Source organism: Microcaecilia unicolor, chromosome 14 (assembly GCF_901765095.1).
Source record: "Microcaecilia unicolor chromosome 14, aMicUni1.1, whole genome shotgun sequence".
NCBI lineage: Eukaryota > Metazoa > Chordata > Amphibia > Gymnophiona > Siphonopidae > Microcaecilia > Microcaecilia unicolor.
The window spans coordinates 33343370-33371076 of NC_044044.1; the positions used below are offsets into that span (position 1 = coordinate 33343370).

General features: G+C 45.8%; 2 protein-coding genes across 5 annotated transcripts in view; one reads left to right on the top strand and one right to left on the bottom strand.

Annotated features, from left to right (window-relative positions):
* The window catches only part of LOC115458046 (multiple epidermal growth factor-like domains protein 11), a 65028-nt gene extending 59328 nt beyond the window's left edge, over positions 1–5700 (top strand). For all 4 annotated transcript variants that reach the window (XM_030187829.1, XM_030187830.1, XM_030187831.1 and 1 more), the window contains 4 exons: positions 105–201; positions 649–858; positions 4219–4331; positions 5235–5700. In XM_030187829.1, coding sequence (XP_030043689.1) covers positions 123–201; positions 649–858; positions 4219–4331; positions 5235–5258 — 426 coding nt within the window. In that variant the 5' untranslated portion in view covers positions 105–122 and the 3' untranslated portion in view covers positions 5259–5700. The remainder of the gene's footprint in view (positions 1–104; positions 202–648; positions 859–4218; positions 4332–5234) is intronic.
* Positions 5701–8344: 2644 nt separating this feature from the next.
* On the bottom strand, positions 8345–26868 carry LOC115458142 (putative DBH-like monooxygenase protein 2). Its single transcript, XM_030187993.1, has 13 exons — positions 26557–26868; positions 26163–26309; positions 22848–23012; positions 22037–22120; positions 20396–20572; positions 19244–19346; positions 14230–14399; positions 13035–13126; positions 12675–12765; positions 11644–11703; positions 10574–10704; positions 10161–10269; positions 8345–8627 (listed from the first exon to the last, which is right to left on the bottom strand). The coding sequence occupies exons 1-13, from the start codon at positions 26809–26811 to the stop codon at positions 8535–8537; spliced, it is 1677 nt and encodes a 558-aa protein (XP_030043853.1). The 5' UTR covers positions 26812–26868; the 3' UTR covers positions 8345–8534.
* Between the last annotated feature and the right edge of the window lie 839 nt (positions 26869–27707).

The following is a 27707-nucleotide window of genomic DNA, read 5'->3' on the forward strand; positions in this document are numbered from 1 at the left end:
CCCATTCTGCTGGGTGTCCTCACGTGTCCTTATCATCCCAGACATGGCCTTTAAATATTGGTGCGGCTCCCAGGCAGGATTAACTTCTTTTCCTCTCTGGACAGGTGCATCAAGCAAGCAGAATGCTGAAGCTGGTGTTGTTTTCTGCTCTTTTCTACCTTGCACTGGCTCATCGGGGCCCGGGAAGACCGCCAAAACCCTGTGAGCCTTTCCATGTATTAATTCTAACCTACAGTAATGGGGAGGTTTGCGAAGTGTGTCAGTATAAAAGTTACTTGACAACTAAGCTATCTGACCACTGAAGAAGTAAAAATGCCTGAGGGTGGTCTCTATGCCCTGCAGTGTGTAATAATGTGAGAGAGAAGGGGTGGAAATGCCTGAGGGTGGTCTTTAAGCCCCGCAGTGTGTGATAGAGTAAAGGGTTATAGATTTCTGTAGTACAACCAAAGTTACCTTTATTATATGCAGGGACTTTCTCTGCCCCTAGTGGGTTCTCAGTCTACAGCGTACCTGTGAGATAGAAGGGATAGAAATGTCTGGAGATGGTTTTTATTCCCTGCACTGGGTGACTGAGTGATGTAGAAGGGATAGAAATGCCTAGAGAAAATGGTCTTTATGCTCACGTCTGGGTTCTTTTCTCCTGCACAGACTCTTCTGAAGAGAGTGATGAGTCCCAGGAGGTGGGGATCCTTAATGCCAGCAGTCTGTCCAATAATTCTACCCTCCTGCCATGCCCCACCCCTTGCCCAGACGGGGCGAACTGCACCTCTAATGACTGCATCAATACTGGGAACTGCACAGGGACTGCCAGGTGCCTCAATACCACATGTGGCATGAAGTGTGTCGCCCCGATGCCTGGTGAGTAAGAGGGTGTTGTGTTAACCTTTTGGGGCTGCCAAAGGACAGACAAAGAGGCCAGTTGTACAGCTCAGTCTTCACTCCCTCTCACCGGCTGGCTCCCACGTGCTCCTTCCCTTCTCCTCTTACTTAAACACATCCCAGGAATTACTCCAAAGTGAGCAGGTTGAGGGGTGGTTCCCTACTGACAAACAAGCTGCCTTCAGGGCAGGTACAGTGGCCAAGAGCTGCAGCTTGCCAGTCTTTTTCCTGGGAGAGAAGGAGGTAGGCCACAGAAGAGTCAATACACACGTGTTCTTTCTGTCAGCTTCTCTCTTCTACTGGTCCGACCACATGTGCCAGATCTCCAGTGCCACGTCGGCACTTCTACTTCTGCTGTAGGGTCACCACATTTGGACATTCACTCTACAACATATGTTCCTATGATCCTAACAGCGATATCTGGGGAAATGTCCCGCTCCCTTCCTCTCCTAAAAAGCATACGGTCTACGCCCTGATCGTGACTAAAGAGATAGGGATGGGCTGGAGTGTAAATTTTAAGGGGCTTCAACGTTAGCTTCAGAACTTAGTACAAGAACACTACTGGGTAGACTTCTACGGTCTGTGCCCTGAGAATGGAAAGGACAAATCAAACTCGTAAATGATTTTATCTTGTTGGGCAGACTGGAAGGACCGTACAGGTCTTTATCTGCCGTCATTTACTATATGTTACTATCACGCTTATTTTTGAAAAAGAAGGGCGCTCATCTTTCGACACAAATTGGGAGAGGGGCGTCCTTCTTGCTAGGCAGGGCTGGATCTCAGCAGAGACGGCATAGGCACGTGCCTAGGACCCCAAAACTCTAGAGGACTCCCTTCTCCACTTGCCGTCTTCCTATAGGCACCATAATCTTAAATCCGGCCCTGTGTGCACTTCCCACAGCAGGAGACTGGACGGGCCTTAGGAACACTGGCTGCCCCCACCGGGACGGGAAGGGCCATAGCTGAAAGAAAGCAATTCCCTGCCTCCGAGAGCCACCAAGTCACCCCACACCCCTCCCAGCCTCAGTGTCTGCCAGCTAAGGCAGTTACAGATCAGCAATTCCTGGGTTTCCTTCCAGTTTGTTCTAATGGCAAGTAGTGGTTCAGGATTGCCTTAGACCCACCATCTCAACTCTGTCAGATACACTAGGTGAAAGATGAGCCCAAGGAGGGGTGGCCAGGTGAGTTTATCCTGACCTGGGGAGAGGGGATCAAGGCATTGGAGAGGAAGGGACTAGCCAAGGAAGCAGAGAGGGTGAATGCAGTTAGAGAAAATAGGTGGTGGAAGGTTTCATTTCTAACCTGGCAGTCACTCATGGCTTGAGCGTTGACTCAATAGCGGGTTGCGCTCTGCCTCCGGCACATCTGCTCCTTGCTGCGTCGCTGCAGTGTTGTTTGACCACCACCATCCAGACCCCAGAAGTCACTTTCCCGAGCTTTGTCTGTGAAAGATCTCAGGGGCTCCCCGTCACTCAGCTCAGGCAGGTTCCCCCTGCAGGTCGCCACCTTCCTGACAAAGTTCATGTAGCAACTTCTTGGTTCCGGCTGCTCCGGAAGCACCCTGCTCAGCCCACAGCCCATGTCTAGGTCAGCAAAGGACAGTAGGGTGAGGAAACCGATATTGGTTTCCGGGTGCAGAGAACATGAGTGCAACCAGCTGACAAAGAACCCCCCCCCCCCCCCCCTCTCTCTTCACTCCAAAACCTCCTGTTTGTCTTGTCCAAAGCCAGGCACCCGCTCTGATCTTGCATCACCTCTCTCCCTCAGGTTGGCAAGGAAACTGCTCAGAGCCGTTCTGCACAACACACCCCGGTCCCTCCTCTCTACCCCTGGGAGAACCTTGCACAGAAGATCAGCAGTTTCAGTCAGCCACTTGAACAGAAGTGCTCAATTATCCAAAGCATTCTCACTTTCATATTACACAGAATGTACAAACCACCCAACCCCGATGGCCTGCCAGACAGAAAAGCAGCCGTGTGGATGTGCCTTGGAGCTGGGAGGCAGGCATGCTGCCCCTCACTGAGGGAGAGTATAAGTCCCTGGGGTCCTCCCAGCAGAGCTTGGTACCCACTTCCAGCCCGCAGTCAGGTGGAACTTTCAGAAATGTAACCAAGGATCACCTTCTCCCTTGCTTCCCTCATACACTCCCAGTAACCAGCAGTATCCTGCCTAGTGGAGGAGGGAGGGCAGGGACCGCTTCCTAATGCCTGACCAGGTTACTGGGGGCCTGGTGAGAACACTTTGGGAAACCCTACACAGAAACGGTGTACTAGCAGAATACCGCATCTCGCTCACACACACAGAGCACAGATACGCCCTAGTAAGTGATCAGAAATGATGTACAGCAGGGCCGCCGAGAGGGGGGGGGGGGGCAGGAGGGCCAAAATCCCCCAGGCTTGGGCCTCCAAGGGGGGCCTGACGCCGCAGTCCCCGGTCTCACTTGCCCTCGGCTCCGTTGACCGTCCGCCACCGGGCCGGGCTCCCCGCATTGAGATCATCACAGTGCCTCACCTGTCACCTCCGTGACTGAAAGCGCAGCAGTGGCAGATCGGATTCGCCTCCCTTCGGGCCTTCCCTCCCTGTGTCCCGCCCTCATGGAAGTTACATCATACGAGGGTGGGACACAGGGAGGGAAGGCCCGAAGGGAGGCGAATCCGATCTGCCGCTGCTGCTGCGCTTTCAGTCACGGAGGTGACAGGTAAGGCACTGTGATGATTTGAATGCAGGGGGCCCGGCCCGGTGGCGGATGAAGGGGGGGCGGGTGGGGACTGCAGCGCGGCGGCCTTGCCCCGGGCCCGGCCCAGTCTCTCGGCGGCCCTGATGTGCAGACCTGCAGCCTGGGTGGGCCACATTGGTTCTTTGGGAAATGTGCATCTCTTCTTTCCTTTTCTGGTTCTGCTTGGGGTTTCCAGTTCAGTTTAACATAGTAACATACCAACATGGTAGATGACAGCAGATAAAGACCAAAGACTTCCCACAAAAGAATGAGCAGGAAAAACGGAGTCTAATCCTGGGGGGAAAGGAGAAACAGCAGCTGGAGCAGCAAAATCTGTGGAATCCTGAACTCAGAACAGAAGAACCTGGGCAAAGATAAAGCAAAAAGCAACAGAACCACCTGTAGGATTTCTGTTCTGCGCTTCTCAATATAATTTTACTTCTATTATTACACCTGTATATCTTTTCTTTCCTAGCTTTAATCATTTCTCATGAATTACTTTGGCAACACATTCAGACTGTTAAGCCCGGAGGGTTTCCCAAACGTGAGCAAGGCATGTAGGAATTGTTCCAGTCTTATCATAATTTATTTCTCATTCCCAGTCCTGTCTTCTGTTTCCTCAGGGATGCCCTGCAGTGCACACCCTGACTGTTCTCCCTATATCTGCTGCCGGGAAAGATGTGACAATACCTGCGTGTTCTCACTGGATCCCCCCAGCAGGCCTTTAAGACCAAAGGTATGACAATCTTGGCCTCTCCCTTCATTCTTGCCCTTCCTTTTTCTGTCCTCTTTAGCTTGCTTTCTCTGGTTTTTTCAGGTCTGTCCCTCTACATTGTCTCTTCCCCTTTCTCTGTATTCATCACATTGTCCCCATGTTCGGTTCTCCATTCACCCCTCTGTCTCTCATTCTCCCTCTCTCCCTCTGTCTTACAGTGAGTTACATTCAGGTACACTGGGAATTTCCCTGTCCCTGGAGGGTTCACAATCTAAGATCCCCAAGCGGGGTTTTGGCATGGCCAGTGGAATAAGACAGCGGGACACAGGGTAGAGTGCAAAGATAAGTATTTTATTTACAAGAGTTCTCGGGCCTGTTTCTTCACAGGACCCAAGTCGTAGCGTGACTACTTTGGCAGTTCAGAAAATAAAGTCTTGCGTGGGCATCTGGCAACAGGCCAAGCACAGCTACAGCTGCCGGGGTTTCCATACCCCAAACTCAGTTTTTACTCTTTTCAAAAAGTGCAGGTCTGGCTTCAAAACAGCAAAACTTGCAGTGTTTATTTTAGTAGTGGCAAATTGGCCAGATTACAGCAGTTAATTTCACTTGGCATAGGCTGGGCGTCTGCTCCTTCCTCCCTGGGCTTGCTTAACCTTGGCCAGTTGGCCTTGCCCTGTCCTTTATACTCCCCAGAATAGACTCCTCCCCTCCCCTCCCGTCTCACTTCCTGACGGGGCTGGACTAACACTCTTAAGAACAGTCCCCCTAATAGTCGGAACCACCTTAAGGGAGAGGGTTAGCGTTCTATAGACTCCAACCCTCACACTCACCTTGAGCTACTACTGAAAAAGATGTGAGCAAAATCTAAATAAATAAAATAGAAGTGACTAATTTTTGAATGTCTTCTGTTTGTGCCTCACGAAGAAAAAGTATTATCGCTGGTTCTGAAAGGAGTCCCAATCGCATCTGAGTCCTGCAGCAGAAAGGAGGAGCCTGCAGGAATGACGGCCATGTTGTGCAGCATTGTAGCAATAAATGGCTTTAAATACATCACGTCCTCGTGTTCTGAGTGTCTCATTGTGTTACATAACCAAGGTTTACTTCTCATTCTAAGCCATGTATGATATAGGTCTGATTTTCATAGCACTTGCACATACAAAATATCATAATAGCCATTCTTTAAATGAACCCCTATGTGTGCTGGGTTCAGGCTTCATAGCAGCAGAGTGGCACTGGCAGTCTGGGGACCTGCCTCATGAGGGGACAGGAGCCCCCACTTCAGAGAGGAAGGGAAGAATAGGGGCTCCAGAGGGAAGCTTCTGAAGGTTGTGAGTATGGGGAGACAACTCTCTCCATTGTGCAATGCGACCACCTCCATCATCTTATATAGACATTTATAACTCTTGTGGGTTAAGCGCTTGAATTTTAAGGTCCAAGGAGTGTTTCAAGAGCCCTTCAGCCAGAGGTTGTTGAAAGTTTGGTCCTGAGTTCAGAGATGTGACCAGTAACGTTCAACCCATGACTGTGTGATCCAAGAATCTCCTTGACACAGACAGATTTGAGCAATGTGTTCTCATGGCCCAGTCAGCAGATCAAAGACTCCATGTGGGCAGTAGATTAAGGACCCTGTATCCCCCTCCCCAAGCCTGCCTGGATTTCTCCGTTTCCATGTGTCACCACAGGCTTCTCTTAAATTATGGTCATCACTCCAGTCACTTGTCACTTCCCTCAGCATCTGTCCAACCCAGGCTTCATTTCTACTACCATTTTGGCTTCCATGAGACAAAAATCCTAGTCTGAGGAGTTCCCAAACCAGGATGCGGCCTGAAGAGCTCATTGTTCAAGCCTACCCTAATTCTCTTCTCATAGCTGAATTTCAGCAAACTCAAAGGGGGACCTTACAGCTCTGCTCAGCAAATGGGGTCCTGTCACCAGCTATTACCCCTCCCCAGGCCTTTCAGTGGAAATGGGGATTTCCTAACTGGCTCTTTTGGTGGAAATGAGGACCCTCTCTCCATGCCTTTCTGTGGAAAAGGGGACCTCCCTCACCCATCTTTTCAGAGATTTGAATTATCATCCTATGTGGCCCTTCCCTTGACAAGCTCGAAGGCTCCTGAGCTAGGCTATCTCAGACATTCGCTACTGTTCATAAGGAAGTGTTTCCGATGTGTCCTCGAGGTCCTTCCAGCTTCATTGCATGACCCTTTGGCCTTCAGTTTTATTTTTCTATGGAAAATTTCTCTTCCCCCCCCCCCCCCCCAACATCCCGTGTATTTTATCGTTGTGTGTGAAATATCTAACAAAAAGAGAGACTTGAGACACTGAAAACCTACTGGCAGGAGAAAAGAAAAGAAAGTGGAACTATGGGAAACATTCAGACATGCTGTACCAGTGTAGTAAACCCATTTCCGAAGAGCTTAAGCACCTAAGATGTGCCATGTTGGGTCAGAGGAAAGGTCCACTGTGCCCAGCATCCTGCTTTGACTGTGCCGAGCTCAAATGCTACAAATACCTGCTAGATCCCAAATTGTATCTCCATTCCTTATTGCTCACTTCCAAGGCTAAGCAGGGGCTTTCTCAGGTATACTTGGCAAATAAATGTTTATAGACTTTTCCTCCAGGAACTTGTCCAAACCCCTTTGAAATCCCCTACACTAGAGGTACCTCGACCACATCCTTGGGCGAAAAATTTCACAACTTGCTGGTGTGTTGGGTGAAAAAAAATATATTGTCTCTGATTTGTTTTAAATTTGCTACCTCTTAGTTTCAGGGAAGGTTCCCCAAGCCTTAACGTCTATTCTCTCAATCTCATTCTGAAGAAGTAATGGTGGGGACGGGTTGCACATATGTGAGTATGATTTATCCAGAGCTGAAGCTAACCAGATTGTATTCAGACACAAGACATAAGAATTTGCCTTTTTTTTTTTGGAGGGAGGGACAGGAGAGGAGTTTTTTTGTGTGTTGTCATTAAAGGGTCAGATCACGCTGACAATATGTTAATGAGAACTCACTGGCAGGATCAGGGCACCCTGGGCTGCAGGAAGAAGGGACAGAAGATTGCAAGTATCTTGCCAAGGAGGTCAGGGTCCTGTGATCCCCAGAGAGAAAGGTCACATCTTCATCCATCAGGAAATCTTCATACCTGTGAATTCCCATGAACCCAGAATCTACCTGGCGATGTTAGCTGCTTCCACCCCTCACCACAAAGAATGTCTTCTGTATGTGTTTTTTTTGAAATAGGTATTTATTGAATTTCGTATCTACTGCATGCAAGCTCAAAAGCTAGTGAAGCAGGTTACATTCAGGGACAGTGGATATACTTCTGTCCCTGGAGGGCTCACAATCTCAGTGTCTGCCTGGTTTCTTTATGTATTTCATGTCTAATATAATGTAATTTCAGTTTCTCCTGAAATCCTGGCAGACTCAGCTCTGCATTGACAATTTTACAGTGTATCGCTACTAAAACCTACTGCACATCATAAAGCCTGCAAGTTAAGGAGCAAAGAGCACCTAAGGGGGAGGAGGCTGGGGGTTTCTACAACTAGTGGATATGCAGGAGAATTGCCGGGAGAGTCACTGAACCACCAGGCCTCGATGCCCCACAAGGAGAATGCCACCCTGGAGGAGACAAGCAAAGGACGAGCGTCTGTGTGAGGGCAACAGCCTAAAAAACGTACACTCGCACCCCTGATGGCTTGGTAGAGGGAAGGGAAACCAGAAAAGGACAACAGCTCTCTTCAGGCCTCAGCTTTCATGATATTTACAAGCCCCATCCCACTCCATGCGCTGTCAGGTCGACACTTGACGAACCCGTGATCATCTTTCTGCCCAACTGATGTATAAGTTATCTAGGAGACACACAGAGAGCCAGCTGTATCTGCGAAAGCTTTAGGATTAAAATTGAGGTCAGGGCTTCATTAGAAGGCTCCACCACCTCCATTTCTATACACATCTTGACTGAGGTGCTTAACTAGGTCCCCTTGAAAATTCATTAGACATTGTACTGGTCCCTTTTATGTATTGCATTTTTTCTGAAAGTCTAACATTCAGCTGCGATGCTATCCAAAGCCCATCCCACACCAGCCTCCCTGCCTTATCTTCAGCGATTTATGATGATTCTACAGAGGAAAAGCAATGCACAATCCTGCAGAAGAATAAGGAAAAAGCAGCAGGTCCAGCACTCGCTCTACATCCTCCTACTTCAACGTTGAGGAAGGGGGCACGTTAGCCTGGGATCGTATAGGTGGTGGCACTGCAGACGCCTCTCTCTGGCTGGGTGATCTCCTGGTTGACTCCGAAATCAACAACTTTTTCCCCCTAGAATCAGAGAATAAGAGGCGTGGGGTGAAATACAAGAGCTCAGGTAATAAATCCTTTGCCGTGTCTTATCACCTCTATGTATCACTCTGGGTCCTTTTCAGATCAATGTAAGAATGAAATGATGGTACTGTTAGATGCGAGTTTTCCAGGGCACATGTCCCTTCCTCAGATGTGCAGGAACTATAAAGATATGTGTGTGGTTTCTAACCTCTGTGATCAGGCGGGGAGCGAGGGAAGGGGGAAGTCGCTTGGGTATCCTAGACCACCCCGGGAGGACAGAGCCGAAAGGGCCCGAATCAAAAGTGCAGGGCCAGTGCAGGAAAGCAGCCTGTCTCCTTCACCGTTGAGGACAATGAAGCTGAAGGACTACAAGTCCCAGCAGCCCTTGAGAGAGAGGCCTGGTAGGATGAGTCCCAGAATCCTAGGGGAAAGGAGGAGGATCTGGGAGGATGAACAGAATAGGAAACAGCTGGGACAGGGGGATAATGATGATGGGAGGCGGTTGTAGAGGAGCCCATGGACTGGCAGTGGAGTGAGAGAGAAAAAAAACCAATCAAACAAACATGTCTGGCTTAGCTCAAGCTAAAGGAGAGCAAGTAAGAGGCTCCTGGCCACATGGTTTGATGACTTAATGAAAGAGGGAAAGAAGTGGCAGGGGAAGCAGGTCTTCAGCTAGGGGCAGGGGGGCTGTCAGGTGCTAGAGACTGACAGTGGTTGGGTGTGACCCCTTTCATCTCCCAGGGGTAACCAGAGTTTGTGTGTCAAAAGACTGTTGGTCTGGAGTTGGTAAATCCTGGGCAAGGGGATCCTGAGGAGGGACAGGCACGGGAGGGCTGTGTCTGTGCTTGTCTCCTGGCAAGAGGCCTGCTCAGCTGGGAAGTTTTAGGGATTGCAAACCTGTGAAGGGCCCTGTGGGTCACACCTCAGGTGCTAATAAAGTGAGTGAGGGTCCCAGGTCCTCCCTCTCTGAAATGTTCTCAACCATTCCTGCTTAGACCAAGTCTGCAAAGTCCTGTTAACTTGCAGATGTTTCTACCTGTGTCTACTACTATTTAGCATTTCTATAGCGCTACAAGGCGTACGCAGTGCTGCACAAACATAGAAGAAAGACAGTCCCTGCTCAAAGAGCTTACAATCTAATAGACAAAAAATAAAGTAAGCAAATCAATTCATGTAATTAATTGTAGAAAATAACACATGCAGATCTTTGAATGGGATCTCCACATGTTATTCTCTTCCTCTGCCTGAAGAAGACCTCGGGAATATTATTATTATTAGCATTTGTATAGCGCTACCAGACGCACGCAGCGCTGAACACCTGACACAGATTTGTGGTGTACTGAGAAAGCACTTTCCAGGCTGCAAACAAGCCTATTTTCACATGGACATGCCTTTGAAAACTGGCCTCAAAAGGTGCAGATTGACCCAGCTGAAGTTAGAGCTCAGACCCAGAGAGCTTCACTGGAGCTCACATTGAGGACTAGACTGAGGTTCATATCTCTATGCTCAGTGTTTTACAAATAAACTCACCAGTTCATTTCCTATGATAACGGTCTGGACAGACTGTTTAGTAGCCACTTGAGCAGTCATAATGCTATCAGCATCCCAGGAATAATTAGCAAGCGAAATCGTAAGTGGCCTGTAGTGAAAGATATAGTACAGCAATAATTATACAGAAACATAGAGTATGCCAGATGTATTAGTAAAGCATTAATGATGTGTGTGGGGCTGTATGAGGTGTTATTTTATTTATACAGCATTGATGGTGTGGGGGGAGCTGTACAAGGCATTATTATATTTATATATACAAGGTATATAGGAGTATAGGAAGTGTTATTAAATCTATATGGTGCTGCCAGTGTGCATAGGAGAATGGAAACCCAGGTATGAGTTGAAGTGGGTGCAAGACACGCCCTCTGTGAGGCACAGAATAATTTACGTACAGAGAAGGATCAACACCCAGCTGCTCAGCCACGTAGGTCTGGTTCGCTTCACTCTCACAAGTCGCAATGCTGTTCTTTGGATAATAGAAAAAGAACACCAGACACATTTCTTCCTCAGTGGATAGTCCACCCTGATAGATAGGAAAATAATCATCAAACTGGTGAACTTTAGGAGACATTCACAATAAAACAAAGATGGGAAGTGCGACAAGGACACCAGATGGGTCCAGATTAATCCTTTGCCATGTTAGCAAACAAGCAAGATAGGTCTTCCCACCCCACCCCCACCCCCTATAATATTATAAATACGTTTAAAAAAAAAACCTTTCCACAATTGGGGCCCTGTATGGTACCTACTGCAGATGAGAAAGCAAAAGGTATTAAGCTTTTCTTGCTGATTCCTCTGACTGATAGAATCGGAGAAAATTTTTCTTCACTCAACGTATAATTAAACTCCGGAATTCATTGCCAGAGAATGTAGTAAAGGCGGTTAGCTTAATGGAGTTTAAAAAAAGGTCTGGCAGGCTTCCTAAAGGAAAAGTCCATAGACCATTATTAAATGGGCTTAGGGAAAATTGACTATTTCTGGGATAAGCAGTATAAAATGTTTTGTACTTTTTTGGGGATTTTGCCAGGTATTTGTGACCTGGATAGGCCACTGTTGGAAACAGGATGCTGGGCTTGATGGACCTTTGGTCTTTTCCAGTGTGACAACACTTATGTAGTGCACAAGGAGTGAGGAGAATAATCAGATCCCCCCGCCCCCCCCCCCCCCCCACTGCCTTGGGAGCCACTGAATGACAGAATCCGAGAGGGCCGTTCCTTAACATTTGGGCCCTAGGCATGTACCTTGTTTGCCTATGCTGTAATCCTGCCCTGAGTCCTCATTATAAAGAGAGAGCATATAGTGTGTGAAGACTGTTTGCTCAGTATAAGGGGACAGTGCATGTGTGTCCTCAGCAAGTCAGGAGGAAGGGGGATGTATCCTCAGTGTTTGAGGAGGCTCTGACATGTGTCCTCAGTATGAGGGGAGGGTGTAGGCAGAATAAGGGGGAATTTTTCAAACGTACAGGCACAAGCTTGGTAGCAGACAAGGTGTTGTAGGTACATTTTGTCCGGATGTCATCACCCTAGAAATGAAAACAAGTGAATTAAATGTGTACAATATGACATGTTATCTCTGCGTGTACTCACACCTCATCCCAAAGTATCCTGACCCTTCTCTTGTAGCAAAGGGAACACACGTCAACATGGAGAGATATCTCAAGGAAGAGTTAGTTGGATGTGACAGACAAAGATCTCAATATATGGGAGAGGGGGAGATATGACAGAGACATTTATATACCTCCGTGGCATTAACGTACAGGAGGTGAGTCTTTTTCAAATGAAGAAAAACTCTGGAATGAGAGGGCATAGGATGAAGTTAAGAAGAGGTTACAGACTCAGGAGTAATCTAAGAAAACACTTTTCCACAGAAAGGGTGCTGGACATGTGGAATAGCCTCCCAGTGCAGATGGTGCAAGTCAAGGGCTGTGTATGAATTTAAGAAAGCATGGGACAGGCACATAGGATCTCTTAGGGAAAGGAGGAGATAGTGGTTACTGAGGATGGGCAGACTGGATGTTATATCTGATTTAAAAAACCAATGTTAATATTTCTTCACACAACGTGTAATTAAACTCTGGAATTTGTTGCCAAAGAATGTGGTAAAAGCAGTTAGCTTTGCGGGGATTTAAAAAGGTTTGGCTAATTTCCTATAAGAAAAGTCCGTAAGTCATTATTAAGATGGATTTGGGAAAATCCAGTTCTTCTAGGATAAGCAGCATAAAACTTGTATTAGTGTTCTGGGATCTTGTCAGGTACTTGTGACCTGGATTGGCCACTGTTGGAAACAGGATACTGGGCTTGATGGACCTTTGGTCTGTTCCAGTATGGCAATATTTATGTTGTTATGTTCATGTTTCTATGTTTCTACAAGTGTGTGTGTGTCTTTGGGTGCGTGTGAATGTGTTTGTGTATATATATGTCTTTTGGGGGGGGGGGGGTGCACATGGGTGTGTCTTGGAGGGAGTGTATATGTATGAGGCTTGACTTTACCTACCATTTTCACAGTTACGTTTATTGGCCTAATACGTTGCAGGTTGAAATCAAAATGCAAGTCCTGGCCCAGAGAGCTCATCTGTTTTCCATCCCTAGAAGAGGGAAAAAAAAGGACAAGAGTTCAATTATTTAAAATGCCTTCACACAAAATGATCCCATTCTACCAAAAGAGCAGGTCTCCTGTAACATGGAGCACACTTATCCTAAAGAGAGGGCAGGTCTCCTTTACATCTGCATGCACTGTTAAGTTGAAGTGCACTTGGGTTTTTAGAATATGCTGCCAGCACCTGTATTCATTGTGAAACTCCTGAAGCCCCCCCCCCCCCCCCCCCCGGGCACCTGGCCTTAACCCTTTGATTACCTGAAGAGAGCTGCTTCCACAGTCTTTCCAGACAGATGTGTGTGTGGGAAGAAATCAAAGACCTGCATGTCTGTCACTGGACCCGGATTCAGCTGTAAGGGGAAATCAGTTAGTTGTAATTATGATACACTTACCACTACACCTTTCTTGTGGACAACCAGCTCATCCAGTCCTAGGTTTGCTCAGATCTCTTTAATAAAATCAGACTTACAAATCTGGAGCCTAAAATCAGGACTTAATCAGTCTCATTGGTTGACATGGGATGAGCAGAAAAACTCTCCTCTTCAGTGTCTCTCCCTTTTTATTTCTGTCCCCCTTGTTTGAACATTTTCAAAATTATTATTATTTTTGGAGGCAGGGGTGTTCTAATTACTGATTGACTGAGACTACCAAAGGGGAATCCAGCAAAATTCAGAGAGCACAAGGGCTGAAAGTACAAGTAGTGATTCCAGCAAAATACTGAAAGCACAGGGGCTGAAAATACCAGGAAAGAGGGAGGCAAAATTGCGAGACCACAGGGGTTGAAAATTCCAGATGGGATTCCAGCAAAATGCTGAGTGCAGGGGCTGAAAATACCAAGAGAGAGTCCAGCAAAATACTGAAAGCACAGGGGCTGAAAATACCAGGAAAGAGGGAGGCAAAATTGCGAGACCACAGGGGTTGAAAATTCCAGATGAGATTCCAGCAAAATGCTGAGTGCAGGGGCTGAAAATACCAAGAGAGAGTCCAGCAAAATACTGAAAGCACAGGGGCTGAAAATACCAGGAAAGAGGGAGGCAAAATTGAGAGACCACAGGGGTTGAAAATTCCAGATGAGATTCCAGCAAAATGCTGAGTGCAGGGGCTGAAAATACCAGGAGAGAGGGAGGCAAAATTGCGAGACCACAGGGGTTGAAAATTCCAGATGAGATTCCAGCAAAATGCTGAGTGCAGGGGCTGAAAATACCAAGAGAGAGAGAGTCCAGCAAAATGCAGAAAGCACAGGGGCTGAAAATAAGAGGGAAAACTCCAGAAAACTGCAGCCAGAATAGGAGCTGAAAATGCCAAAGACGTAGATGCTAGCTCTCTGGGTACTGTGGCAGCCCTCACTGTGGTCAGACAGAGGAGGAATTTGTGCTGACTTTAGCACCCTAATTGCTCTGAAATATTGGCTCCTGTGGCCAAAGACATTTTTATCCCTAAATAATTAACTTACCTCTTGGAATTTTTTGGTCTTGCACAGCCCATTCGTTTCAAAATACTCTACCCCTGGAGGGATAAACATGTTCAGATGGAAGAGAAAGTAACCCGTCTGTATTATGCCTGAATCATACATCCTCAGTTCTGAGGTGTAATGCAATCGAAATCCTGAATTATCTCTAATTTCTAAAGAAAAAAGAATAATAGACAGGATTTGGTCTTAACAGCAAATCTTTTATTTTAAGATCCATATAAGCTATTTGTAAAATGAGAGCTAATACTGAGTTTTCAACTCTCCAGTGAACAGTTCCTAGAAGCGAAATTATTATTCTACCTTGAAACTTAACAAAGTGTAACGCAGAGCACAGGATTCTGCGAAACACACTGAGCAGCGTCTGCAACAAAATAATCCACTATTTATTTATTAGGATTTATTTACCGCCTTTTTGAGGGAATTCACTCAAGGCGGTGTACAGTAAGAATAAATCAAACATGAGCAATAGACAATTACAAAGGTATGGCATAGTATGCTACTTACAATGTCAACACAATACGTAATAGAACATTTTAATTGAGAGTTTAGGGTATAAGCAAAGATGGAACATATAGATAGGTACGAGAGTGAGAAAATAATTTAAAGAAAGGTGCACATGAGGTCAGAGAGATGACCAAATGTTACCTCAGCTGAGGTAAGAGTGAGCCCTTACGCCAAGCCCCCTCCCTGCCCATCTTCAAGTCTTTGCTTAAAGCCCACCTCTTCAATGCTGCGTTCGGCACCTAACCCTTACCGTTCAGTGAATCCAGACTGCCCCAATTTGACTGCCCCTATTGGACCGACCGTTCACTTGTCTATTAGATTGTAAGCTCTTTGAGCAGGGACTGTCTCTCTTTGTTAAATTGTACAGCGCTGCGTAACCCTAGTAGCGCTCTAGAAATGTTAAGTAGTAGTAGTAGTAAACATGTATATAACCAGAAAACACAAGCCAAGAATACAGAATCCTTGAAAACAGCTGTAAAACCAAAGAGTAACTAGGGCTGACGGCAATTTAGGAGCAGGAGAAAATGGGTAGACTGGGCCTTGAACCTTTTAACGACCAGCACAGTCCCAGTTTCAATTTCAGGAACACAAGAGTTATCAGGGAAGTTTGAGCTTTCTGCTTAGCAAAGCTGAAGGGCCTCTTCAGTATTATTTATGCATGCATGCATGCATTCTTGTATCCCACTATTATCCAGAAACAAGTTTCGGTTCAAAGTGGCTTATAATTTATATTTTGCTGGAGTTGCAATAGCGTTGTGCAATGTGGAGAAGACATCTTTAGTTCATGTGGTTATTTGTAGAGTTTTTGAAGTGGAAATGCCGGTCTGTGCCAGAGCTGGTGGTGGAAGGCGCGGCTGGTGGTTGGGAGGCGGGGATAGTGCTGGGCAGACTTATATGGTCTGTGCCAGAGCCGGTGGTGGGAGGTGGGGCTGGTGGTTGGGAGGCGGGGATAGTTCTGGGCAGACTTATACGGTCTTTGCCCTGAAGAGCACAGGTACAAATCAAAGTAGGGTATACACAAAAAGTAGCACATATGAGTTGTCTTGTTGGGCGGACTGGATGGACCGTGCAGGTCTTTTTCTGCCGTCATCTACTATGTTACTATGTAAATGCAAAGAATGCATTCAGCACTCTCTACTGAAACGATAATGCACGATCCTAGGACTTCAGCAATAACTATACAAGGACCCAAAAGAAAATTACCAATAACAAGACATTATTTTCGCTGGATTCGGTGATGTGCACTTTAAACACCTAAGCGCAGCTTGGGTTAGGAGGAGGGTTAGCAAATCTGAAGCTGCCTCTGGTGCTAAGTGACACAACAGTGACAAACAAGGAAACGCATCTTAGATAAGAGCCAAAAGACCCACTCAAGAAGAAATAAAAACAAAATCTGATGAGACAAGTGATTCTACCAGCAAACAAACAAAAACAATCACAGGTCAATCTTATTTGATACACTGCCCATCAAAAAAAAAAAAATTCTAAGCGGTTTACAACTAAAAACATTAAAACAATAAATTATAAGCGAAAAGGAAGAGAAGTGAGGGAACACAACAGGAGACCTAGGTTACAAGTCTATTATACAACAAAGAAACACCGATCAGCGCCTGTGATACAATAATCCACTATTGTATTCTACTGAACATATCAAAGCCCCTAAACTGTATCATTTGAGGCCCCCCCCCCCCCCCCACACAGTTAAATTGGAAGTAGATTTTAAATGTAATAGTGTTCCATGCTTGCAGGGCTAGCCAAAGAGTATATGACCCCATAGGTGAACCTTCAGTCATGAGCACCCCCTCAATCTCTGTGGTAGATGAAGACCTTATACCCCTCCATGGTCTAGCGTCTCCCATCTTCCCTTTCCTATGCCCCCGGGATCTCTATTTTCCCTCCGTGTCCTGCATCCTGTATATCCGTTTTCCCTTCCTATACAGTCCAATATCTCCCCTTTTCCTTCCCAGTATTCCCCAAGAGTCCAGCATCTCCTCTTCTCCTCTCTACCACCCAACCTGTTCAACATGACATTTCCCCTCAACCTGTGTCCAGCATCCCTCCTTTTCTTTTTTGCTCATTGGCTGTGCTATTGCTGCTGAAGTTTTCCCTTTCTAGAGCAAAGAAAAAAGTTGATTGAGCACTGGTGGAGGGCTTTGATGCACAGGCCTGCACTCACGGAGGAAGTCCTGCATCGGAGGTGGGAGAATCCATGATGATAGCAATTGGGCATGGGCCAGTGCAGCAGTGAATCAACTTTCCTCTTTGGCTCTAGTAGGGTCAGGGCTGCCATAGCAGCAGGAGCAAAAGAAAAGAGGGGTGATGAGGTACGTCACTCCTGTCTCAGCAGGAGTGGTAGAACTAGAGAGTCTGCATAAAATGCTGCATTATATACGTATATTTGCATTAATTATTATTAAGGAAATACATGATACTGTAACCTTAGGTCCTACACAGCAGCTGTTCTGGCTTATACGTATCTGACTGCACATACACCATGAAAAAGGCACTGTTTATTGCCTGTGATTAAATAATCGCTTTACTCATACTACCCCTCTCCTCAAGTCGCTTCACTGGCTCCCTATCCGTTTTCGCATCCTGTTCAAACTTCTTCTACTAACCTATAAATGTACTCACTCTGCTGCTCCCCAGTATCTCTCCACACTCGTCCTTCCCTACACCTCTTCCCGTGCACTCCGCTCCATGGATAAATCCTTCTTATCTGTTCCCTTCTCCACTACTGCCAACTCCAGACTTCGCGCCTTCTGTCTCGCTGCACCCTACGCCTGGAATAAACTTCCTGAGCCCCTACGTCTTGCCCCATCTTTGGCCACCTTTAAATCTAGACTGAAAGCCCACCTCTTTAACATTGCTTTTGACTCGTAACCACTTGTAACCACTCGCCTCCACCTACCCTCCTCTCTTCCTTCCCGTTCACATTAATTGATTTGATTTGCTTTATTTATTTTTTGTCTATTAGATTGTAAGCTCTTTGAGCAGGGACTGTCTTTCTTCTATGTTTGTGCAGCGCTGCGTACGCCTTGTAGCGCTATAGAAATGCTAAATAGTAGTAGTAGTAATAATTCTAGTTATGATTTCTGTGGTCTATGGGTAGGAAGAATAGAAGTCATGTATTTGTGGTGCCACCTTGTGGCTCTGTTGAGAATAATTCCTGCCAGTTTTTCCAAGGGTCTATATATTTGTCATGGTTCACACTTAGGCAAACAGCATTGCCCCCAAATGGGGTATATTTCTGCCCTCCCTAGCCACAATATTGCTTAAGGGAAACATTTCTCTCAATCTCCTAGAAGGTGACTGGTTTTTTTTCTTTGAACTTCCTGTTCAGTTTCCTGCTGATAGGCCAAACTGTCCCTCCGGCCGCCTCTTCCTCACTCTGTATCCAATGGGAAGTCAGCACTGGGCCGGCTGATGCAATAGGAAGAGGCATGGTTAGAAGGGAGGGAGCCCGGAGTGGGAGCCCTTTAAAGTACATCTCAAAGACTTTTTCTATTAATTGAAAAGACAAATCGAGTAGTGAAAGAATTGGGCTATCCATAAGAACATAAGTAATGCCACACTGGGAAAAGACCAAGGGTCCATCGAGCCCAGCGTCCTGTCCATGACAGCGGCCAATCCAGGCCAAGGGCACCTGGCAAGCTTCCCAAACGTACAAACATTCTATACGTGTTATTCCCGGAATTGTGGAGTTTTCCCAAGTCCATCTAGTAGTGGTTTATGGACTTGTTCTTTAGGAAACCGTCTAACCCCTTTTTAAACTCTACTAAGCTAACCGCCTTCACCACGTTCTCCGGCAACGAATTCCAGAGTTTAATTACGCGTTGGGTGAAGAAAACATTTCTCCGATTTGTTTTAAATTTACTACACTGTAGTTTCATCGCATGCCCCCTAGTCCTAGTATTTTTGGAAAGCGTGAACAGACGCTTCACATCCACCTGTTCCACTCCACTCATTATTTTATATACCTCTATCATGTGTCCCCTCAGCCGTCTCTTCTCCAAGCTGAATAGCCCTAACCTCCTTAATCTTTCTTCATAGGGAAGTCGTCCCATCCCCGCTATCATTTTAGTCGCCCTTCGCTGCACCGTTTCCAATTCTACTAAATCTTTCTTGAGATGCGGCGACCAGAATTGAACACAATACTCAAGGTGCGGTCTCACCATGGAACGATACAACGGCATTATAACATCCTCACTCCTGTTTCCCATACCTTTCCTAATAATACCCAACATTCTATTCGCTTTCCTAGCCGCAGCACCACACTGAGCAGAAGGTTTCAGTGTATTATCGATGTCGACACCCAGATCCCTTTCTTGGTCCGACAGAAGGGAACGGAGGGAGAAAACCGAAAGGAAACGCTGCTGCTTCATAACCATCTAGAAAAGAAATATTAAAAAAAAGAGATGGCCCTCCCCTCAGCCAAATAGTCATAACTGAGCCCCCTCCTCCTTAATATAGCCCTGCACTGAATACATACCACTGAGTTTCTTCATGTTATTGTAGTGGATCTCTATTTTAAGATAAGTAGGGTCATTCAGGTCTCCAATAGAAATCCCGGCTTCTGGTGGCAACACTAAATCCTAGAAAAGAAAAGAATAGGAAAATGACATTGATTTGATCCCATTATTCTATCTGGGTTCGTCCCCATCATTGTATATCTACCAGTTGATTACATAGTAACATAGTAAAATAGTAAATGACGGCAGAAAAAGACCTGCATGGTCCATCCAGTCTGCCCAACAAGACCAACTCATATGTGCTACTTTTTGTGTATACCCTACTTTGATTTGTACCTGTCCTCTTCAGGGCACAGACCGTATAAGTCTGCCCAGCACTATCCCCGCCTCCCAACCACCAGCCCCGACTCCCACCACCAGTTCTGGCACAACAGACCGTATAAGTCTGCCCAGCACTATCCTCGCCTCCCACAACCGGCTCTGCCACACAACAGACCGTATAAGTCTGCCCAGCACTATCCTCGCCTCCCACCACCGGCTGGCTCTGCCATCCAATCTCGGCTAAGCTCCTTAGGATCCATTCCTAAGGAGCTTTGCCGAACTCTGTATTACTTTTTATGCAAGTTAGTCACCTGAGGGTCCATTGATAATGTATCTAATGTTTTTTAATAGATAGAAGGTTGGTTCATCAATATTTTAAGGAAGACCTATTTTGTCTTTTGGTGCAGAGTTTGATCTTACCTAATTGGATTACTACAATTTGGTATGTATGGGGATCTTGCCAAAGTTGTTAAGGAAAATTCAACTTCTCCAAAATATATATATATTTTATTTTTGTACCCCGCGCTTTCCCACTCATGGCAGGCTCAATGCGGCTTCCTTTCCTTTTCAGAAATACTTAAAATAGGTTTTAGTTTTCTTCTATGGGATGCCATTTATGGATTATAAGATTGTTAACTGCACGGAACCAGATATTTGGAATGAGGTGGCCTTGAAGTTCTGTGGTTCTGATTATGTCCTTAGATGCTACCTAGTTAGGGGAATTTTGATAATACTAAAAATATTCAGAGCGATTTAACCAGGTAGGAGAGGGAAACCTGTATATAATAGCATATATAGTAGATTTATTATAAAATTAACACTGTTTTCAGTTGGGTGTGTGGTTGACTCACCCCGCCTCCGACGGCCCAGCCACTCATCAGCTGCACACACTGGTAATAGGCTGCGTACTTGGGGTCTTTACTGTAGCAGATCCCTGATTCTTTAACAATCTGGGTGTTATTAGGACAGCTGTATACGATCATGTGATGAACCAAATTCTCATTTCCCGGCTGTATGAGAGCTTCGACCTGTAATGAGATGCAAAGAACGAAAAAAGGAAATGAATGGGAAGAAGAGGCAGAGGATAGCCAGCAGGGATGGGGAGAGACAGATCACTTCTCAGGGAAGAGTGAGGCAGGGATGCAACCTGACCCTCTTCAGCCCTTTAATAGGAGAATCAGTGATCTCTCACTTACTGAAGTATTGTAAAAGACCATCTGGCCTGTGTGGCAGGAACGCACATGGGATCTGGAAACTTTACAAGGAACGCATGCACACACTTTCTGGAGAGTGGGTACACAGAGTTACAGTACATTCAAGTTTGCCTTGGGATTTGTAGTATGGAGTGTTGCCACGATTTGGGTTTCTGCCAGGTACTTGTGACCTGGCTTGGCAACTGTTTGGAAAACAGGATACTGGGCTAGGTGGACCATTGGTCTGACCCAGTATGGCTACTCTTATGTTCTAACTGCACCCTAAATATGCCTCCTGGAACAGGGGAAATAGTGCAGTTATCTATAATGGAGGTTTTCCGTGGACAGCAGGATGTGTCAGCCTTATATAGGTAATGTCATCTCAAGGTCCCTGTCGGACAGAAGTGCTCTCCAATAGCTATTTTATTAGGAGAGACCAAAGGTCCATCGAGACCAGCATCCTGTTTCCAACAGTGGCCAATCCAGGTCACAAATACCTGGCAAGATCCCAAAAAAGTACAAAACATTTTATACTGCTTATCCCAGAAATAGTGGATTTTCCCCAAGTTCATTTAATAACGGTCTATGGACTTTTCCTTTAGGAAGCCGTCCAAACCTTTTTTAAACTCCGCTAAGCTAACCGCCTTTACCACATTCTCTGACAACGAATTCTAGAGTTTAATTACACATTGAGTGAAGAAATATTTTCTCCGATTCATTTTAAATTTACTACATTGTAGCTTCATCGCATGCCCCCTAGTCCTAGTATTTTTGGAATGTGTGAACAAACGCTTCACATCTACCCGTTCAACTCCACTCATTATTTTATAGACCTCTATCATATCTCCCCTCAGCCGCCTTTTCTCCAAGCTGTAGAGCCCTAGCCGCTTTAGCCTTTCCTCATAGGGAAGTCGTCCCATCCCCTTTATCATGCACTAGGGATCCATGCCAGGTGTCCCACTCAGCCTATGTTATTTCAATTTTCTAGAAAAAGCTGCTAATAAATCTCCAAAACAAATTCAAGAATGACATCCCACAAAACAATGAGCAGAAAAACTGTCTAACCCTGGGGAAAGAAGAGAAACAGCAGCTGCAGCAAAATCTATGGGATCCTGAACCCAGGTTAGAACCACAATCTGAGCAAAGACAATCCGGACCAGCACCAGAACCCAGGAAGTGTCTGTGTGATTTGGGGATTTCTCTGTAATTCTTTCCTTTTGCCATTTTAGATCCTGTGTTAGTGACACATTAACTGCTCTTCTGGCCTGGAAATGTTCTTGAATGTGACTCTCACTGTACCTTGTAGATGTGATATTTCTGCGAGAACTGAAAGGGACCAAGGAATTGGCAGCCGTATGTCGTTACATCCGAGGGCACAGGGTACTGTAAAAAGAAATACAGCTGCTAAGCTTCACCTCTCCCTCCCTCTTTCTCTCTGTCTCTGTCTCCCTTTCTTCCCCCTTCTTCCTCTTTCTCTCCCTTCCTTTCCCCCTTCTTCCTCTCCCTTCCTTTCCCCTTCTTCCTCTTTCTCTCCCTTCCTTTCCCCCTTCTTTCCCTTCCTTTCCCCCTTCTTCCTCTTTCTCTCCCTTCCTTTCCCCCTTCTTCCTCTTCCCCCCCTTCCTTTCCCCCTTCTTCCTCTTTCTCTCCCTTCCTTTCCCCCCCTTCCTTTCCCCCTTCTTCCTCTTTCTCTCCCTTCCTTTCCCCCCCTTCCTTTCCCCCTTCTTCCTCTTCCCCCCCTTCCTTTCCCCCTTCTTCCTCTTTCTCTCCCTTCCTTTCCCCCCCTTCCTTTCCCCTTCTTCCTCTTTCTCTGTCTATTTTGTCTCTGTTCTCCTGTTTACTCTCTCTCTGTCTCTCAACTTTCCTCCATCTCTTTACTTCTTCTCTTCTTTCACCTTTCTCGCTCTCTCTTCCTCTTCCCTCCCTATCTCTGTTTCTTACTGCTCTTTCAATCTGTTTCTCCCTTTCATTTTATCTTTCTTTCTCTGGTCTTTCTGTTATTCTCCATCGCTGTATCTTACTCTGAATTTCCATTATTTATGCCCTTCTCTTTCTGTTCTGTTGACTAGATCTATCTTTGCCTTACACTGCTCTGCAGCTCCATAGTACTTACATCATTCATTAGTACGTCAAAGTAGGAAGAAGTTGTTGGCTCTGGGCTGTAGGTATTTCCCTCTTCATTTAGCAAAATGATGTTTTCCTGGAAACAGTTGCTCCCGTGGTACTTCAAGTTGTCATCTGCTCCACCATGGGCAAAAATCATTGACATAGTATCTTTCTGTAATGAGATAGAGAGACTTGTATCAGTAACACTGCAGGACCAGATGGTTTCCAGCCATCAGGAATGATTCTGATCCCCATTCCATGGAAAGACATGTAGTTCCAAACTCTGAAAGGACAGAGGAAGTGAATCAGCCTGGCCAAGGTAATCTGGAGTCAGGAGGTGACTGACCATACTGGAACTACTACTACTATTTAGCATTTCTATACCGCTACAAGGCGTACGCAGCGCTGCACAAACATAGAAGAAAGACAGTCCCTGCTCAAAGAGCTTACAATCTAATAGACAAAAAATAAAGTAAGCAAATCAAATCAATTATTGTGTACAGGAAGGAGGAGGGTAGGTGGAGGCGAGTGGTTACAAGTGGTTACGAGTCAAAAGCAATGTTAAAGAGGTGGGCTTTCAGTCTAGATTTAAAGGTGGCCAAGGAAGGGGCAAGACGTAGGGGCTCAGGAAGTTTATTCCAGGCGTAGGGTGCAGCGAGACAGAAGGCGCGAAGTCTGGAGTTGGCAGTAGTGGAGAAGGGAACAGATAAGAAGGATTTATCCATGGAGCGGAGTGCACGGGAAGGGGTGTAGGGAAGGACAAGTGTGGAGAGATACTGGGGAGCAGCAGAGTGAGTACATTTATAGGTTAGTAGAAGAAGTTTGAACAGGATGTGAAAACGGATAGGGAGCCAGTGAAGCGACTTGAGGAGAGGGGTAGTATGAGTAAAGCGACCCTGGTGGAAGATGAGACGGGCAGCAGAGCTTTGAACTGATTGGAGAGGGGAGAGGTGACTAAGTGGGAGGCCAGCAAGAAGCAGATTGCAGTAGTCTAAACGAGAGGTGACAAGGGTGTGGATGAGGGTTTTGGTAGAGTGCTCGGAAAGAAAGGGGCGGAAAGTCGTATATTGAAATAAAAAAGTATTCCACTAGCAGTGAACTGACTTTAGATGGTTGAATGCAGGTTTTCCCAAACTGTGGTTACTGACCTCACCCCCCCCCCCCCCCCCCCCAGGGAAGCTATAAATAGAAATGTTATTGACTCACAATTGATCTCATGCTTTCTGTGGCCACAGAAAGTTTGATAAGCACTGGCTTAATGACTTTGCCATTCTCAAGACCACAATTCAAAGGGCAGGAGTAGGACTAAAAAGCCCGTTTTCTCAGTAGAGTAGACGAGTGAAGGAGCCGAATGGTTAGGGCAGCAGGTTGAGAATTACTTACAAATGTACTGCAGCTTTTTTTTTTATCTTGGGTGTTACCTCTCCATTGCCTCGGTTATAAATTTAGGGCCCTGTTTACAAAGGCGCATTGATGTTTTTAATGCGTGCTAACTGTGTAGATGCCCATAATATTCCTATGGGTGTCTACATGGATAGTAAGCGCTAATTTTTAGTGCGTGCTAAACACGCTAGCGAGCCTTTCTAAACGGGTCCCTTAGGGTGGACGAAATGCTGCCATGCATGTTTGTTTGTTTTTTTACCTATGGGCCCCTTAGATTGTGAACCGTCTGCTGTATCTGAATGTCAGTCACCTTAGGAGAAGATTGTAAATAAATGTTTAAATAAATAGCTGGAAGGTCTGTGCTGCAGTGTCCCAGAGATCTCCTTCTACTACTGATGTTTCTTCTCTACATGAATAAGTTGGGGAAGAGAGCGGTGAGTGATAAAATCTCCAGGTGACAATACAATTATTCTAATTAGTTCAAACATGAGCTAATTGTGAGCCTGCAAGACTGGAAAGCTGGGCACCCAACATGGCAAATTAAAGTGATGCATGCAGGAAAAATATAGCAATAATCAAGCTACCCTCAATGAGGTAAAGTCTTGTAATTTCTCTTTCCCCTCTCCCTCTGGGCTTTTCTCCATCAATCAGATTAAATATATATTTGTAAGAAAGGTCCCCGTGTATGGATTACCCCTGGAATGCCTGAACACCTCTCTCATATATCATAACAGAGTAACTGACACACATTTCTCCTGATATTAATTCAGCCTACAGCGTTTGCTGCTTCCTGGAGGTGTGTAAAAATATTCCGTTGTACTATCAGGATGGCATCCTAAAGTAAGTGATGTTTTTTTTTTCCCTGCTCTTGCATTTTTACAAAATTTGTTTTTCAATCAGTGACCTTAAATGTATTTTCAGTGTGGAGGATTTTCTGACCAATGATTATAAGCAACCCTACATAAGTACATAAGTAGTGCCATACTGGGAAAGACCAAAGGTCCATCTAGCCCAGCATCCTGTCACCGACAGTGGCCAATCCAGGTCAAGGGCACCTGGCACGCTCCCCAAACGTAAAAACATTCCAGACAAGTTATACCTAAAAATGCGGAATTTTTCCAAGTCCATTTAATAGCGGTCTATGGACTTGTCCTTTAGGAATCTATCTAACCCCTTTTTAAACTCCGTCAAGCTAACCGCCCGTACCACGTTCTCCGGCAACGAATTCCAGAGTCTAATTACACGTTGGGTGAAGAAAAATTTTCTCCGATTCGTTTTAAATTTACCACACTGTAGCTTCAACTCATGCCCTCTAGTCCTAGTATTTTTGGATAGCGTAAACAGTCGCTTCACATCCACCCGATCCATTCCACTCATTATTTTATACACTTCTATCATATCTCCCCTGTGTTAGTCCTGGCTGACTGCCAGGGTATCTGAGGTCTTTTCCTCCACATTTTTGATTTGTGTTAAATGTCATCTGATGGTGATAATTGGCTTCCACATTTCTGTTGGTTTTGTAGAGTGCCATGGTGGTATTTTGTAAAGACTTTCAGATAAAGATAGTAAACTCTCGTTAAACTTCTGATATTGTTTGCCTCTGATCATTTTTTTTAAATAAGCTATATGTATAATTCATGTTTTTCTGTATGTTCTGTTTTAAAGTGCTTATGAATACTGTCTGGACAGAGCTGCTGATAACCTTTCTCATTCACCTGGTTCTCTCTCCCCTCCACTGCAGCATATTTCAGCACCATCCTTAGCTGGACAGCTCCAGGGTGGAGAAAGGCATGAAGGAAACTCTTGGGACAGAGACAGTATTAAGAGGGAAGATGGGAAGGCAAGAAAGATCACTGCTAGGAACACAGGATATGTGTGGGGGTGGGGGGATTTAAAAGTTCAGCAATGGGTGAAAGGGTTGGAAGCTATTCTAACTCACCGTGATGTCCACATCATTGTTATCACAGGTGCGGAACTTTCTGGAAAACCTTGCTGTGGTGGTGGTCTCATCCTCGGTCACTGAGAGCAGCTGATAATTCTGCAGATCATCTTTCACTGGTCTGCTGTACTCTGGTGCATGGTAGTCCTACAAAAAGGGAACCTAGTGATCACGGACACTATTGCAAAGGCACTAGACCTAGAGCCAATGTCCTGCTGGGGACTTGAACCCCTTGGTATGGTCCAGAGTACTAGAAAAGACCAGATCCTAGCAAAATTCACAGTGATAAAAGTACCCAAGGAGACTTCAGCAGTGCAGGGGTTGAACATACCAGGGGAGATTCCAATACAATGCAGAATTATTGGGTAGTTTCAGGGCAATTCTGCTGACTTACCGCAAAATAGACAGTTTTGTTGAGATATTTCCCTACAATGACAATGTCGGCGCCTTTCATCCCTCCACTGGGGCTGAAGCCGAGCGCTACCCAGCCTTTGCACTTGCACTGTATTTGAAGTGTTATGGTCTCACTCTCAGTATCGAAATCCCACTGCAGACTGATAGTTCCATCCTTACCCACAGTTTGGGAGTACCTCAGATCCCCAGCAACGACCAGGGCCAGGCAGGAGCTGAGCAGCAGGAGAGATCGCATTATCTGTGGAAGAGAAAGTGTCAAGAGATTATTAATATGTGAACACTGCAAGGATAAATTTGGGTCTGGGAGATGTTGAGGGCCAGTCCTCCTTATACCCTCACTGTCTACCTGCAGAGGAGGAGGAGGAGGAGGAGGAGAGCCAAGAACACCCTCCACGGTTCCCAATCTTACAGAAAATAATTTACAAAGAGATGCAATTGTATTGTCTGACCTTGCATTGTTTCTTAGCTGGTGGAGATATGCCATGTCCTAAGGCTGCAGTCAGCGAGTGCAGCGTTAAAGGAGACCTGTCAGGACCTCAGGGTGGGGTCAGTGAGTGCAGAGTTAAGAGACCTGTCATACTCTAAGGCTGCAGTACGTGACTACTGTATTAAAGGAGACTCACCTGGTCCTCAGAGTGGGATCAGCACAAGAACATAAGATTTGCCGTACTGGGTCAGACCAGGTCCATCTAGCCCAGTATCCTGTTTCCAACAGTGGCCAATTGAGCTGGGAAATACCTGGCAGACTCCCCAAAAGTACCAATTTTCCATGTTACCTACTCCCAAGGATAAGCAGTGGCCTTTCCCAGCATTTTCTTCCTAACAATTTACAGACTTTTCCTCCTGGAACTTGCCTGAACCTTTTTTAAACCCAGCTACATTAACTACTGTTACCACATCTCCAGCAGTGAGTTCCAGAGCTTAACTATATTCTTAGTGGGAAAAAAAATATTTTCTACTTGTTTTAAATGTGCCACTATGTAACTTCATAGTGTATCGTGAGAGTTTTGCAACGGTTTAAGCCACAGTTGCTCCACTCAGCATTAAAGGAGACCTGCCATGTCCTCACGCTGGGTTCAGCATGTGCAGAATTAAAGGAAACCTGCCATGTCCTCAGGCTGGGGTCACTGA